The sequence below is a fragment of the Propithecus coquereli genome, unplaced genomic scaffold (genome assembly GCF_000956105.1).
Source record: "Propithecus coquereli isolate 6110/MARCELLA unplaced genomic scaffold, Pcoq_1.0 Scaffold533, whole genome shotgun sequence".
Lineage (NCBI taxonomy): Eukaryota > Metazoa > Chordata > Mammalia > Primates > Indriidae > Propithecus > Propithecus coquereli.
In genome coordinates this window covers 1,632,294-1,649,533 of record NW_012151208.1, presented here as the reverse complement: position 1 = coordinate 1,649,533, position 17,240 = coordinate 1,632,294, and the positions used below count along the sequence as shown (strand labels likewise).

At 40.3% G+C, this 17,240-nt stretch overlaps 1 protein-coding gene across 1 annotated transcript in view; it reads right to left on the bottom strand.

Moving 5' to 3' along the window:
• The window catches only part of CFAP61 (cilia and flagella associated protein 61), a 255,956-nt gene that overhangs the window by 171,735 nt on the left and 66,981 nt on the right, over positions 1–17,240 (bottom strand). Inside the window, exons 9-12 of the mRNA XM_012657219.1 lie at positions 14,958–15,032; positions 10,425–10,597; positions 8,668–8,707; positions 5,858–5,997 (exon numbers count right to left, since the gene is read on the bottom strand). Coding sequence (XP_012512673.1) covers positions 5,858–5,997; positions 8,668–8,707; positions 10,425–10,597; positions 14,958–15,032 — 428 coding nt within the window. The remainder of the gene's footprint in view (positions 1–5,857; positions 5,998–8,667; positions 8,708–10,424; positions 10,598–14,957; positions 15,033–17,240) is intronic.

Below are 17,240 nucleotides of genomic sequence, written 5' to 3'. Positions count from 1 at the left end.
GCATTGTGAGTTGGGTTTTCTTTCATTTCCAACTGAAAACATTCTCACCATTAATCTAAATTTTGAAATTTAAAAAGATGGTTTTAGAAAAACACAGGTTAAGGTGAAGGTGTGTATGAAAAGGAAGGGTAAGGAACAAGAAACAGGCAAGAAAAATTAAAGCATTACTTGGTATATATAGAAAAAAATTCATAAAACTGTTATAGCCCACATATTCTTATAAAATCTAGCCTAAGGGCCTATTTATACAATATAGAAGGGACTTAATAACTCAAAGTACCAAAAAATTACCAGATAATGAAAGGTTTAAAGTAGGTGCGGCTTACATGGTTATAGAAAATCTGTATTTCGAAGAGAGAGAGAATCACAATTCTTTTCTATCAAATGATATATTCATAAAAATCGGAAGCACCTGCAGTGCTTCTCAAACTTTGATGTGCATAAAAGTCACTTGTTAGCAACACACATTCCTGGGTAAACACAGACTCCGAAGGCCTGGGCAGGGCCTGAGATTCTGCATTTTAGCAAGTTCTCAGTGGATGCTGGTCCATGGACCACGCTTGCAGCAGAACTGAAGAGCATATAAAATAAAGAACTACCCCTGAATAGAGATGAGGTAGCCTTAAGAAGGGAAGCCATGTCCTAAGGGGCAGGAAGGTGCAAGATGCCATGACCTGCAACAGCCTCGTGGAGCTGCCAGTCTACCCCAGATGGTTTCCTTTGACAAAAGGGATGAACAAACCCTTGTAAGGCTTCACTTACTAGAAACCAAGTATGTGTCTCCATGGATATGAAGGGTGCATGTCACAGAGCATCACCCCCAGTGCCCTGACTTACAATGGACACTGGCTGCTGCACCTGGACTTCTCCTGCACTCCTGGCTGAGATGCAGGTGCCAGTGAAGGGACTATGAAAACATCTTGGTACTTTCAGGGAATACTGTTGGGGGGAGGGTGGGAAATGGGGACAGAAAGGGAAGGCCCTATGGAGGCAGGGCCACCTCAGGGTAACTGATGCCAGAGGCCCAGCAAGGTGATGGATGGTCTTCTTTGAGGTCACTCCCATGCTCACACTTCTGAACTTCATTTTTTATGATATGAAATTCCTCCAAATTCATTTGTTAGCATAATCATTTTTCAAAAATACAAATATCACTGGGATGTGAAAGACCCCCTTCAGGTTAGGTGGCCTCCGTTCTCCCTCCAGCCAAGATCAGCTGTCTGAAGACGGGTGCAGGAGTTTGGGCTTTAAAAGAGCAGAGGGAAGAAGAATATTGTATTCATTCTAGGAATCGAGCCATCTTGACAGACAAAGCTATCATTTTTAACATTAAACGTGCGATTTCACCAAAAGGCTCTTTATGCTTAGAATTTAGTTTAAATGTACAAGGTGAGAACCTGATGTGGTGTGGTGAGTGGGCCGGTGACAAGCTTACGAGGTGGTGGAGGAAGGCTCCTGATGAGGGCTCAGATGGCAACTATGATGAAAAACAAGACTTGTGACAGGAAAGACAGAAAAACTATCTCAGCCCGTGAGTCTTTAATTTTTCAGAAAAGAACCCAGGTGTATGTGATTTGCTTCCAATTTAGATGCAAGAGATTAAAAAATAAATAAATAAAGCTGACACTGAAAACAGTTACAAAGAAAAAGTAGGGCCCTGCTGCAACCAGGACTAATTCCCAGAAGTCTCATCACTTAAAAAATTTAGATTTTATTTTTAATAAAAGTAATACATGTTCATAGTAAAAGAGTGTGAAAGAAAAGCATATGACTATAAATTATGCAATTAAGCCACGAAGAACAAGGCTGCTACTACAGCCAGACTGATGACCCATTCCTAGGTCCATGTCATCTGATTGCTCTCCCTCTCCAGCATGTGTTCATTCAATTGTATTTATTTAGAAGGAGAATGGCAAGTCAGGAAAAATGTCACCCATGCACTCTACTTAAGAATGCAGACAGGGTAAAGTACATTTAAAAAAATTTCTACTTGAATCATAATAAAATTTAAAATTTCACTGTAGATAAAATTAACTACATTTTCTATTACAGAGTTTCTGGTGGCCATTATACACTGAATTTGTCAAAATTAATAAAACTGTATACAAAAAAAGGGTAAATTTTACTTTATGTACATTAAACCTCAATAAAACTGACTCTTTTAAAAAGAGTGAAAGTGAAAAATAGTGGGAAAAAAAAGTAATGTATGCCCATGATTTTTAAAAAGTCAAACAGAAATTGGTCAGGCAAGGTGGTTCACTCCAGTAACTCCAGCACACTGGGAGGCTGAGGCAGGAGGATTGCTTGAGCTCAGGAGTGCAAGACCAGCTTGAATAAGAGCAAGATCCTTGTTGCTACAAAAAATAGAAAAATTAGCTGAGTGTGATAGCGCATGCTTGTTTTCCCAGCTACTCGGGAGGCTGAGGCAGGAGGATCACTTGAGCCTAGGAGTTTGAGGTTGTGGTGAGCTATGATGATACCACTGCACTCTAGCCTGGGAAACAGAGCAAAAGCCTATCTCAAAAAAAAAAAAAAAAAAAAAAAAAAACAAAAAAAAAAAACCAGAAATAAACAATCTAATTAAAAAATAGACAAAAGACCTGAGCAGATACCTCGCCAAAGAAGATATATAGATGATAAATAAGGATATGAAGACATTTTTCAACACCGTATGTCATTAAAACAAGGAGATACCACTGACATACCTGTTAGAATGGCTAAAATCCAAAACACTGACGACACCCAGTGCTGGCAAGGGTGTGGGGCAACAGGAACTCTCATTCATTGGTGGTATGAATGCAAAATGGTACAGCCAATTGTGAGACAGTTTGACAGTTTCTCATAAAACTAAACATACTCTGACTATAGGATCCAGCAATTGCACTCTTCGGTAGTTACTCAAATGAGTTGAAAACTTATGTCCACATAAAAAACTGCACATGAATGTTTATAGCACCTTTATTCATAATTGCTCAAACTTGAAAGTAACTACAATGTCCTTCAGTAAATGAACGGATAAACAAACTGTGGTACATCCACACAGTGAAATATTCAGTGCTAAAAAGAAACGAGCTATCAAGCTATGAAAAGACATGGAAGAACCTTAAATGTATATTACTAAGTGAAGAAAAGCCAATCTGAAAAAGCTACATACTATATAATTCCAACTATACAACATCCTGGAAAAGGTAAAATTGTGGAGACAGTAAAAAGATTAATGGTTGATGGGGCTGTGAGGAGGGACAGATGAATAGACAGAGCACAGAGGATTTTTAGGGCAGTGAAACTATTCTCTGTGATATTATAATGGTGGACACATGTCATTATATATTTGTCCAAATCTACAGAATGTGCAACACCAAGAGTGAACCTTAATGTGAACTACAGACTATGGTTGATGCTGTGTCAATGTAGGTTCATTGATCATAGGAAATGCACCACTCTGGTGCTGGATGCTAATGACGGGAGAGTCTACACATGGGGCTGGGGAGGGGCATGTTGGACTTGGAAGGTCTAAAGCTACTTCAACCATCCTGGGCCCACTGAGGAAGCGCCAGTCTAAGAAGTGGTCAATACGGAAGACAGAGGTCAAAGAGGGCTAGATTTCTAATTAAATTACATATAAAACCAGCATTGCCCTTAGATTTTCCTCTTCGCATGTGTACAGTAATAAATCTCGTTCTTTAAGCCAGTTTGATGGATTCCTACCACTTGCCAACAAAAGAATCCTACCTGATATTCAAGGCTTACTGCAGAAAAATTCCATAATTTAGGCAACATAAGGAAGAAAATTAAAAATCATCCCTGATGTTTCTACTAACACCAGAGGCAAGCACTGGCCATCTTCAGTGTTGCAGGCCAGGATCTACATGCCAGAGGTTATTAGGGTGAGCTCTTGGGACTCTCTACAACTGCGGGGACTGAGAGAAGCACACGGGGCAGAGGGAGAAGTTGGGTTGCAAGTGATGTAATCACAAAAAATGTCCAGCTGACCCCACAGGGGTTCTGGCCCTGGGAAGATCCTTCACAGTTGCCCTACCAGAGCTTGCCCTTTACACTGCCCCCTTACCCCGCCCCCTTGCCGTCTCCAACACAGACACTAATCAGTCCTATTGGATGGAGGCTGCCCTTGGAGATGGGCAGGACCTTGGGTAAAGCCCTTCTCGTCAGTCCAGGGCAATCTCTTTTATTGGATCCTGGCTTCACGCTTTTCATGCTCACACATCCAGCAGCTGGGAAATGAGTCCTTAAGCCCTGAGGGAGAGGGACCTGGGTTGTGTGCCACAGTGTCCCTACATCTGCATGTCTCCTTTTAGCCTATTTTGTTCACATGGTTTTCTCCTTTCTCTAAAAATGTAGGTCATATTTAAAGACCATTTTATATACTGTTATGTTTTTTAGCCTACCATTGCATTTTGAGCATTTTCCAATCATTAAATATTCTTTAAATGAATTGTAAACATAGATACAGATTCCTTCATATAGGTACCATAAAGTTTTTGAACATTTTCTTACCATTGGACATTTAGAGTGTTGCCAATATTTTTTAATCCTCATCCATGAATTTTTGTTTCTATCTCTGATTAGTTTTTTAGGATAGATTTCTAGGTGTAGAACTAAAGGGTCAAAGTGTATGAACAACTTTAGAGTTATAGCCAAATTGCCCTTTGAAATTTCATGTCAATTTACATTCTAACCAGCCCTACATGTGTCTCATTAGAAATCAACATTTCTGTATTTTAATTCTTGCCAACTGACCAAAAATATCTCATTCTTACTTTGGTGTCTTTTCCCTGATTAGTTATAAGGTAGAAGATTTTTAAACATCTACTGACTTTTTGTTTTTCTTCATGTGTAAACAGTCTGGCCATGACTTTTGTTAGTTTTTCTATTTGGGTATTAAGTGATTTTCTTACTGAGTTATTAAAGCTCTTTATATATTAAATTACCAACCTTTTGTCTGTTATATTTGTTAAAAATGTCCTTCTGTTAATCAGTTACATTTTAATTAAATTAGGGTGGTTCAAAAAAACTTTATATAGTACAAAAAAAAACTTAATTTTTTAATTTCATATTTTGTAAATAATTTCTCCATTTTCAGACATGATAAAGATCAATTTTCACTCACATTCCTCCTATGGCATTCAATATTACTTCCTCAGGAAAGTTTCCTCTGACTGGGCTGAATCTCCCAGTGTTACATACTCTCAGTACCAGATGCCCATCACTGGTTACACCCATCATAGTTGCAATTTTGCATTTATGAGTGTGTTTATAAGCCATGAAAAGGCAGGGACCATATCTGTATGTTGTTCACCATTGAATTGCCAGAAATTGGCACAGAAACTAGCAGCATAAATATATTTTCTAATTTTTTTATGTTTTTAATATTTACATTTAACTCTCCAATCACCAGGGAATCTACTTTACTGTAGAGTATGAAAAAAAGTTTTTATCTTAATTTGGTCCCACCATTTACAGAATAATCCTTCCTGTTCCCACTGTTGTGACACATACCTTGTCATATATGTATATATTAATATATATAGACACTCACACACATATTTGCACATGGTCTCTGGTGGGACTCCTTCTTGTGTTACAATGTTCTATCTATACAATCTGTCAACACGGCATTGTTTTGATTATTATGAAGCTATCTTGTGTTTTAATATCTGACAGGACAAATCTCTTCTCAGTACTACTCTTTCCCTAAATGTTAGTTACAATCACTTGATCAAGCCCTCTACTAATAAAGGACAATCTTTAAAATAATTATTAAATTAAAATAGCAGAGAGCTCCTTGTTCCTTTCTAATTTCATGAATTGTCTTTTGACCAAACATGTGTCCACTTACTTGAGCAATCCAGCCCGATGGAAGACGTAGAGCTCCTGATTGAGGGTGCAGTCAGGGAAGGGGACCATCTTGACGAAGTTCTGGATGAGGACAAACTCAGGGGTGAGATGGGGCACAGAAATTATGCAGAAGTTCTTGCCCTAACATCGTTGGAAACCAGGATATAGGGAAAGAATAAAAAATCATTTATCAATAAACAAACTCCTGCTTTAAAAAAAACACTAAGGAAAATAGAAGCAAAATGCATTGATTAAGGAAAATATACTCAGATTAAACTTTCCCATAATTTGGAAAGTAACCACATAAAATTCAGGGACCTGAGCAACTACAAGGACATGGAGAAAATATCTGTAAGTGTGAATGAAGCCTGAGTAAATAAATCTTATGAACAATGGCACTCATCAGCATAGCTCTTTTGTGGAAGTAGATTTTTAAACTAATACCATTGGCACTTATGAATTCACTTGTATCACCAAGTAAATGAGGCAGCACAATGTTCTAGCAAAGTCCCTGTGCTTACTAAGTGACCTTATACCAGCCATAGTCCCTTCCTCTGTGAGACAAGATGGTGGTATTCCAGGCCTTTTCTGGCTATAAAATCCTGTGATTATACATAAATGGATATGTATTTTATGTTGCACCAAGTGGTCGCACTTGGGTGAACAGATCCAAGGGCATGTTTAAACCCAGGCAGTAGGTTTAGTTAGCAGATGCAGGAGGATCCATGTATCCTGATAGATGCCACTCATCTTCTATTCTAGACCTGCCTTGTCCCATATAGTAGTCAGTGGCCACATCTGGCCACCGAGGATTTGGAACGTGGCTATTGTGACTGAGTGACTACATTTTTTAATTTCATTTAACTTTAAAAACTGATACTCAATTTCATTATTAGAAAAGTTTTATGTCTGCTTATGTTATGTGAATCTACATCTAACTTGAGTATATGACTCTATTTACCCAACTATAAATTTTAGGAAATCTAAATACAGATTAAGTATTTCTGATGAAAATTTACTACTTGTATTGGGATGTGCTATAAATGTAAAATACACACCGGATTTCAAAGACTTAGTATGAGAAAAACAACGCAAATAGCTCACTAATAATTTTTCATGTTGAAATGATTATGTTTGGGATATATTAAGTTAAATAAGATATATTACAACATGGATTTCATCTGTTCCTTTTTCCTTTTTTTCCATGTGGCTGCCGGAACATTTAGAATTGTTGATGTGGCTCACGCTCCAAGTCTATGGATGGTGCTGCTCTAGGCTGTCTGTGCTCCATGCAGCCGCTTGGTCCTCTGCCAGGTCCCTGCAGAAGCAGCCTGTTCTTCCCAGGGCTAATTTGTCCCTTTGGGATCTCGCCTCCCCCTGAACCCTGTGAAGGCATTATCTGTGCTAATCCCAAACCCTGGGGACATTTGTGCAACCCAAAGGAGTGAATCATTGTTTGATCTTATCTTCCTTCTTTCTAGCAAAATAACAGGGCTCCTTTTGGGGAACTTTAGAGTCAAGTTACTGAAATACTCAAGCTAAAAATAAGGATTGGGTGCCAAGTCTGGGTGGGCTTCCTCTGGGAGGGGAAGACTAACTACAATGAGTTGCTTCCACTTGAATTTGAAGGATTAAGGAAGAAGTAATCAAGGTATTTTGTTCCCCATATCCCAAAATCAAATAGGATTGAACTGTAAACAGGTCTTTTACCTTTTTAAAGCCAGCATTATTTTTATAATGCTAAAGATATGCCTTTCCATGCATTTTATAATAGGAAAGAGTTAAACTTAGTGAAATTTCTTTGGGGAATCTTTGAGGAAAATCAGCTTTGTAAATCCTATGTTCAGGGTAATCTACATTGTTTTATGAGCTTTGAAAATGCCTTAAAAATTACAATGGAGAGCATATTGCCTTATTGCAAAGCTTCATTGTATTTTAAAAAATGAGGAAATAAAACCTAAGATCACATGGTGGTTAGGCAAGACAATTAAGCCATATTTGTTTTTAATCTCATTAGAAAGAGTATTAAGGAAAAATAAAGCAATGGATATTTTGCTTGAAATTAGCCAACTGAAGACGTACAGTTGACTCAACTAACAGGCCAGTCATGAAAATAGTCTTTTAAAAAACCCATTTTGTCCCTCAGTTGTCTTTTTTCCCCACTTTCTTCCCTTCAATAAAGCGATAAGAGGTTGGTTAGATCTCCATCCCTAGACAATGAAACAAGAATGGAGGAAGAGGCCGGAGACACCTTGAAATGGACCATCTTGTTTGCACCTGCATGTTGGCCATCAGGCCCATTCACTAACGTGGGTTGAGCCCATCCTACCAGCCAGGCATGGGCTCAGTCCTGAGGAACTAATAGGCAAAGAAATGCCAACCTGAAAATTAACCACAGTTCCTACCTTCCTATCGCCAGAAAAGCAATATGATGATTTCAGAATACTTCGAGCCAATGTAAACTACAAAGTAATATAACAGTCTCATCCACTTTAGTGTAATTCTGACATTTTCATATACTACTGTGAATGATTTGATTCTAATAAAACACTGGTAAAGCTATGTCTAAATGAAATCATGCATTTTAAAAAACTGCTAAAATAGCGTGACTGAAGAAAGATTGAAAATGACAATATTTTCCATTTTTAAGAATTCACGACATGCCAATTGACCTTATTCTCAGAACACAGAAGCAGTTCAAACCTCAACATTCACAGCATTTTAAATGTTTGGATGATGAATATGGCATTTCATTTTTCTACAACTCTCGAGCTTACAAAAACAGTTACTCAAAATTCAGCATGTACTTACAGGAAAGAGACTGAAAACAAAATCCATAAAATCCAGCGACCTGTAAACAGATAGTAAGCACTGTCACTGTCCTCCAAGCAAATGCATCATCGTTGGATATTTACAGAGATTTATGGCTCTTTCCCCTCGGGCAGCGATTAGCCAACCACTAGTCAGAATTTGTGTCTAGCTGAACAATAATTGGTTGCATAAGTCATAAGCTTCATATGTCAGTAATAAAGTTTTTTGTAGAACTGAAGGCACTATCATAGCAATTAATCATCTCTGCGCGTTTGAAAGCCAAAACAAAAGATGGTCATTTTGTGCACAAGATTCTTCCCTTCCTTTCTGGAAAAGTTGAGGGGAGATGTGGGAGATACCACAGGCTACTCTGATCTTTTCCTCTTTTATATATGAAAGATTTTCTGACCTGCTGCTGATATATAGTCACAGGCAAACCACAATGGGTTACTGAATTTCTGTTTGAAAATTCAAAAATTCCATTCGAAGCACAATCACATCTACATGCACAGGGAAAATAAATACAAAACAACAAATAGAGAAGGGCTTTACAGGTTTTTAGATGTGTACGATATAATTAGAATAAAAAGATTTCCCTTTTCAATCCCAAAGATTGCCATAGAAACCGAAAACTTAAGATGAAAAAAGTAAAAGTAACACATGGTTGTAGGGGAGCTGGGAGATTGGGAATGTATTTAAACACATCCTCTAAAATGGGCCAATCCTCTCCTCTTTGAGATGGTTCTGTGGACAAATGATGGAGTAGGTGGGTGTGCTAAAGAGATGTGGAATCTCGGCCCTGGGGGCAGCAATCCACATCCACACTGCAGAGACAGCAAGCGTTGCGCGTGTGTGTTCTGGAGGAAGTGGGGAGACTGAGTGGCCTGGAGGACACCAGGGCTTTGTCTGCCGGGCACCACGCCTCCTCCTTGTTGTTGCCCGGGATTGTTGGTGGGTGTTCCACTTACCACCCTCTCAGATCTTACATTTTGGGTGATGCTCCAGCTGCAGATTTGGGGTGGAGCGTGAGGCAAGGGATGGAGCCCATCTCTTTGTGGCAGGGGCTGGTCACAGCCACTGGCTCAGGAACAAACACAGTTCAGTCAGGCCTCACGGGACTTTTGCCAGAAAGCTGGGCCCAAACCAGGACGTCCTCCTCACTGGATTTTCACACAGATCTGAGACTGTCAGTCGTCTTGGCCCCACAATGGGAACACTCCTCTGAGAATGGGGCCAAAATCAGGGAGCCAGGGTGAAGGGGTAGAGAGGGAAACTTGGTCCTTGATTTGGTTATCTAAGTCCTACATCACGCCATATTTAAAACAGTCCTACCACTGGACTTATTCTTAGTTATGTGAGGCAATTATTACATTTTTTCCGAAGTTAATTTGGTTGGATTTTCTGTTACTCGCAACCAAAAGACTCCAAACAAGCATCAATCCATTCTCCCAGAAATGCAAACTTTAGAGAACGAGAGCAGTGTGTGTACATAAGTGATGATATTCCAGATCCCCAACTGCTATGTAGGTGAGCCAGACCTGGGCATCTTTCTTGCATACTTCTGTGGGCCTTACCTAATTTTTATGGACTAGAATCTCTGGATGGAGCCCAGGAATCTGTGTTTCAAACAAAATTCCCCAGAAGATTAGGATGTGGGGCCAGGTTTGGAAACCACTGGCTCTGCAAGATTAAGATGTTGGGCCACCAATGCCATGGGAAATTCTTACCATAATAGACACCTGGAGGTCAGTACTTGCCTTGCTTCATATTTCTCTTCAATACAAAACAGCTGGATACAGAAAGCGGCTGAGGCTCCCTTGTAGATGGGGCGGAAGTGGCTGTGCTCTTCCGGCAGTGAGATCGACACTGAGGTCCCACTGCTGACGTGGTGATCCAGCACAGGGGAAACATGATTGTGTTTTTCTACGTCCTAGAGCAAGGAGAGAGAAGCCGATGGGAATCCTATCCACTTCCTGCAAGTTAGTGGGCTGGTGATTGCATCATCTCCGCATTACACTGTTCCTAGGACAGGTGTGACTGTCTCACCTGAAACAATTCATCCTGAGCTGGGCCTGTTTTTGAGATGTTCTTAATGAGATATTCAAAATTTATAAAATGATTAAGACAAGTTCTCACATGAAGGTCAGAAACAAATGGTTTCAGTTGGCCTCTGATATAGGGTCCGTATTTTAACCACATGCCTGGGCAGAGATTAGAGCATGGTAGTATTATAAATACATTAAGTCCAGGAGCAGAATACCTCTGTCCCAAAAGTTGTTTTCATTTTGAACTTGTGATAAAAGAATTTTTAGATCTTGGGACGGGTCAGGCAGTTCTGGGAGTAACTGCGGAGGCGATGTGGAGCCCAGGAAGGCCCAATGACCACAGCCCTCTGGACAGTCAGTGCTGAGACTGCTCAGTTCCACAGACAGGCATCTGAGAAGGTGTCGTGACTCAGGAGAAAATGATTCATTCTGAGATTCTTCTTGGAATTCCTTTAAATCAAAGTAATACAGTCATATGGTAACATTTAAAGCAACATAGCACTAAAATTTATAAAGAAAAGCAGCAGTCCCCTGCCTCCCCGAGTCTCCTTCCCGTTGGCTAGCACTTTCAACTTTTTCATTTCTTTGGGTATTTATTTATCTCTATATTTCTGAACAACATGCTTATGCTGCTATTTCTTAATTCGTCAATTTTTGAAATTTCCCACTGGGTATTGGTGGGGTGGATAGATTTAGCCTTCTTATACTACCCCTCTTCCCACATCTTATCCCCCCTGGGATAATTACATCACTGCTCAGGGCTAAATCGGTAAGTGTGTACACTATTATAAATACGTAAGTATTGCTGCTGTTGAGCAGAGTAGTGTCATATACTTTGTTTTCATTTGTGTACTTTGTTTTTATTCACTTGGTCTCCTAATTTTTTCCACATGCTTTATCAGATTTGCCAAGTGTTGGTCAATATTATTTTCCAAAAAATCAGGCATTTGAGATAATATATGAACCTCATTTTTTTCTCCCCCTCCTCTAATCCGGACTTGTAGCTCTTACCAGCCTGTCTTACCACTTGCTTTCTTGTTTTGCAGCTCCTGTTTCTTAAGTTCCAGGTCTTTTCCTTGTCTTTTTTCTTCGTTGTTTAGGCCCTTATATCACTAGAGCACATTTCTGGCTTCCTAAAAAAACCGTGTTTGGGAAGCAAAACTCCATAGCCACTGGCTAACTGGGGCACTTCATGGGGTGATCAGGCAGAAACCTGGCATTTTTACTGGGCGGCCACCTCTGGTGACATTATCTGAAGGCCTCTTTTTGGGCCTGCCAGTTTTTTGGGGAATTAAGTTCTCCGAATCTCCTGCATGAGGAACTGTGATAGACAGGACAATGGCCTCCAACGATGTGCATGTCCTAAGCCCCAGAACCTATAAAAATATATCATCTTACAGGGCAAAAGGACTTTGCTGATGTCATTGCATTGTGGATTTTGATATGAGATTACCCTGTATTATCCAGGCGGTCCCAACGTATTCATAAGGGTCCTTACGAGAGGGAAGCTGTCAGAGAGAGGATGCTGGTGCACTGCTGGTGCTGAAGAGGGAGGAAGGGGCCACAAGCCAAGGCATGTAAGTGGCTTCTAGAAGAAAATGCAAGGGAACAGGCTCTCCCCTAGATCCTCTGGAAGACATACGTTCCAATTCACACGTGAATCTTAGCATACTGAAACCCATTTTGGACTTCTGACCTCCAGAACTATACAGTAATAAATTTACATTGTTTTAAACCACCAACGTTGTGGTAATGTTACAGCAGCGGTAGAAAACTAATACAAAGACTTGGCTTCTGGTGTTCAGAGACAGTGGCTGGAGGAAGGGCCTCATTTGATATGGAGAATTCTACTTACTTGTTATTCTCTGTCCTGCACCATTACACGGCCTCACATAGTGCAGGCTAAATCTAAATTTGGAGCTGTCTCTGTTTGATTTCTCCAGAGAATAGTCATCTGGTCACTTCACATTTCACCTGGGGTATGGTTGATGAGCTAAGTGGAGGCTGCAGGGACTCTAGTGTTCCAGTCGCTCCGCATCAGACCAGCAAACACACCCCTCCTGTCAGCCCCTGTCCCCACTCCGCCTTCTGCAGAACTTCCAGTCCTCGCCTTGCCGAGTCATACACTTTCCACCAGTCTCTCCTCCCATAAAGATGCTTGGGTTTCACCTTCCTCAGCTGTGCTAAGCCAGTGTAAACTCCTCTATTGATTTTTTTATTCTCAATATTTTTAAAGTGCTTCTCTTCCAATATCTCCTCTTCGTCTTGTCTTTGTGGATTTGTGCCCTTTTTATTCCTTTACTGTCATTTCATGTGTTTTGTTTTTTTTTTTCCAGAAGGGATAGGAGATAAAAATGAGAGATCGATCCACCTTGTTGAACCAGATGTCCTCTGGGGTTCCTATGTGTTTGATGTGGGGCAGGGGGCATCATGTCCCTCCCTCCATATCCTTGTTAGGGTTCATAAAGGAATGGCCCCCCTCTTAGGAATATCAGAGAGAAAACTGCTACTCTCTGCTTCATCTCCGCTCTCTCCTCCCCAGGGCACAAGGGGTGACCTATGGGCTGGTGAGTCTCCTAGTGTGGGTTCCCCCAGAAGCAAACCCTGACCTAAGGGTTTGAGAGTCATTAGTTGACTTGGGGAACAAAGCCAGGAAATTTCGTGATGGGAGTGCGGAAGAAAGGCAAGGGAGGGAAGGACACCAACGCAGGGTACTTTAAAGTATGGGTTACCACAGTGAACTCAATCCCACTGAGATCTCTGGGAGAAAGGGGGATACACAGCAGAGCTGTCCCCCCTAAGAGGTGAAGGAGCTGGAGTACTGATTCACTCCTTGGCTGATGGCTGCTCCCCCAAAGAGCCTGACCTGCTACAACAAAGCATTGGAAAAAGACTTGCTGTCCTCATCTTCAGGGTGCTTGGGAGGGATAAGTGCTAAAGGAACATGGGTGGGGTTCCAACAGCATCTACTAAAGTGAGCTGCAAAGAACAGGCCCTGCCCTGCACCTACAGAGCACTATCTCTTTCTGGCAGCACATCCCAGACTGTACACTTTCTTCTCCCCTCCATGCAGTCAGCTTGGGAGAGGGGAAGACCCTTCCCTAAGGGTGAGACCTGCCTACAAGGAGGTGTAGACATTTAATTTAGTAGGGAGAAATGGGAAGCCCATTTGTGTCCCAGGTCCAAGCTTTATTCTCTAGTTCAGTGTCAGCCATGAGAAAGTGGTACTTTTATCACTTGCTGACTTCTGGGTAGACTCCCTCATTGGTCAGAATCTGGAGAGGAAAGGGGTTGGAGAATTTGGCTCTCTAGCAGAACTCCAATATCTGGCATTAGTGTTCAGTGAATCTGGCTCAGGGCCTCCATGGATATGACTAACCCCATGCCCTGTTCCCTCCTCAGGGGCTCCCTGGGCTTCCCAGGCTGATTCTTGCTGGGTCAGTCAGCCTAGCAACAAGAGGCTCCTGGGAGTCTCCAGAAAGTCCAGCACTGTGCTCATCACTGGGGAAGGAAAATGTTTGATCATGCCAATCTCCCACTCAAAAGCCTACAATGCCTTCCTCTGCTCCTTAGGCAAAGTCCAAAATCCTGAGCAGGGTCTGCACAGCCCTGCCAATCTCTTCCTGAATCCTCATGTGCCTGGCAGGAAATGGAAGGGACACTCCAATGGAGTGGACAAATCTGGTTTAACAAAGGCCCACCTGCAGAAGTGTGGGTGGGGTGAAGGGAAACCAACAAAGGAAGGTGAAGTGTCCAGGGGTGGCTACTGGTGGAAGATGCCACCACCCCTTGGCCTGAAGCCATCACAGGAGGGATCAGTTACTGGAACTTGAGATGCATGTGAATGATATATGATACATATAGGTATGGAGATGAGCATATGCATGTGTGTATGATATGGAGAAAATTCTTACACATTTTTCGTCTCCAAAATTTTTTCTGTTTGTGCAATGGGGAGGAGAGAAAAACTGTACTTACTGAAATTGTTGCAAATAATTTATGTAGAAAATGTAACCTACAGTCTAAGCTGTATAGAGGGTTCAGAATAAAGGAATAATCACAGTGGGGTCAGAGTTAGTCAGGTGAGGCTTTGTGGGGTGGGTCCTATGAAGGAGGTAGCTGTGAACTGGTAGAGAGAGACAGAGGGGCCTGGAGGAGGAAATGGCACATGAAGACTCGGAGGTGGAAAGGAGTGAAGCTTATGGGGTGGCCAGCAGGTGTGCAAAGGCCCCGCTCAAGCCCTACCTCCGTTTCAATAATAGTTCCATTTTGGGCAGCTGGTAAAGGTTCCTCAAATGCAGCTTCTCCTGTGATTTTTTCCTGCAAATGACAACAAGAAGACACAAAAATTAATTGACACCTACAGTGGTGTAGAGCCTGAACTCTGAGCGAGCTCCCGGGGCTCAGACCCTGGCTCCACTGTTATGGGCTATGTGGCATTGGGAAAGTTATGTAGCACCAGAGTCCTCGTCAGTGAAAATGGGATGAGAAGAGTATCTATTTTATCTACTTCATAAGGTTGTTATGAGGGTAAAATAAGGATAGATTGACACATAGACAGATGCTTAGCACAGTGGAGGCACCTTCTAACTCTCCGTAGATATTAGTTATTACTTCCTTATTATTATTTTTCTATTCTTGAAAGCTGCACTAAGGTTTTTTTTAAATGAGGTAGAATTGACATACAATAAACTACATATATTTAAAGTATACCTTTTGAAAAGTTTTGACTTATGTTTGCACCCGTAAAAATATCACCATAATCAAAATAGCAACCATATCCATCACTCCCCCAAGCTTCTGTTTCTATGCTCCTCTCCCTCCTACCCTGTGCTACTCTACTGACCACAGGCCAACACTGATATGATGTTTGTCCCTATAGATTAGTTCGTATTTTATGGAATTTTAGATAAATGAAATCATACAGTATTTATTCTTTTGCGGGGGGTGGAATCTGCCTTCTTTTACCCAGCATATTTAGTTTGAAATCTGTGTTGTTGCATGTGTCAATAGTTTATTTCTTTTTGTTGCTGAGTATTTCGTGGAATCATAGAATAAATGTACCACATTTCTTTCACATCCTCACCAACATTTGCAATGCTTAATCTTTTTGGTTTTGGTCATTCTAATAGACATATAGTTGTATCTGGTTGTGATTTTAACTTGCATTTCCCTAATTGCTAATGAGGTTGAGTGTCGTTTCATGTTGTATGACATCTTTTGGATAGTGTCTGTTCAAGTCTTTTGCCCATTTTTTTATTAGTTTATTTATTTTGTATTATTGTACTTTGAGAATTTTAAAAAAACATCCTCTGGAAACAAGTCCTTTGTCAAATATATGATTTGCAATTACTTACTTCCAGTCTGTGGTTTGTCTTTTCATATTCTTGACAGTATTTTTCTTTTTATTTATTTTATTTTATTTTATTTTATTTTATTTTATTTTATTTTATTTTATTTTATTTTATTTTTGAGACAGAGTTTTGCTCTGTTGCCTGGGCTAGAGTGCCATGGCATCAGGCTAGCTCACAGCAACCTTAAACTCCTGGGTTCTAGCAATCCTTCTGCCTCAGCCTCCCGAGTAGCTGGGACTACAGGTATGTGCCACCATGCCCAGCTAATTTTTTCTATATATTTTTAGTTATCCAGCTAATTTCTTTCTATTTTTAGTAGAGATGGGGTCTCACTCTTGCACAGGCTGGTCTTGAACTCCTGACCTTGAGGGATCATCCTGCCTCGGCCTCCCAGAGTGCTAGGATTACAAGCGTGAGCCACCGCGCAGCCGACAGTATTTCTCAATAGGAAAAAGTTTTAAATTTTGATGACGTCTTATTTATCAACTTGTTCCTTTTTGTGTGTTGTGCTTTTGATGTTGTGTATCTAAGAAATCTTACCTAACTCAAAGTCACAAAGGTTTTCCCCTATGTTATATTTTCTGCTAGAGGTTTTATAAGTTTATTTTACATTCACTTGCAGTTAATTTTTGTATATGGTATGAGGTATGGATTGAGTTGTTTTTTTTTTTTAATTTTTGTATGGATATCCGGTTGTTTCAGATAGAAACAATTGTCCCTTCTTCACTATATTGCCATGTACTTTTGTCAAAAATCAGTAGTCTATATGTGTGGAGTCTATTTCTGAATTTTTTATTTTATTTCATTAATCTATTTATTGACCTTGACACTAATACTACACTGTCTTCATTATAAGAAACTTATAATAATTAGTCTTGAAATCAGTTAGATTTAGTCCTATAACTTTGTTCTTTTTCCAAAGTTGTTCAGCCTATTCTAGGTTCTTTCCATTTCCACATGAATTTTGGAATCAATCCAACTTCTATAAAAATTCCTGCTGAAATTTTGATTGGGATTTTATTCAATTTACAAATCAGTTTGGGAAGAATTGATATCTTGATAATATCAAGTCTTCTAACCTATGAACATATCCCTCCATTTATTTAAATCTTCTTTAATTTCTCTCAGAAATGTTTCATAGTTTTAGTATACAGGTCTTAAACAACTTTTGTCA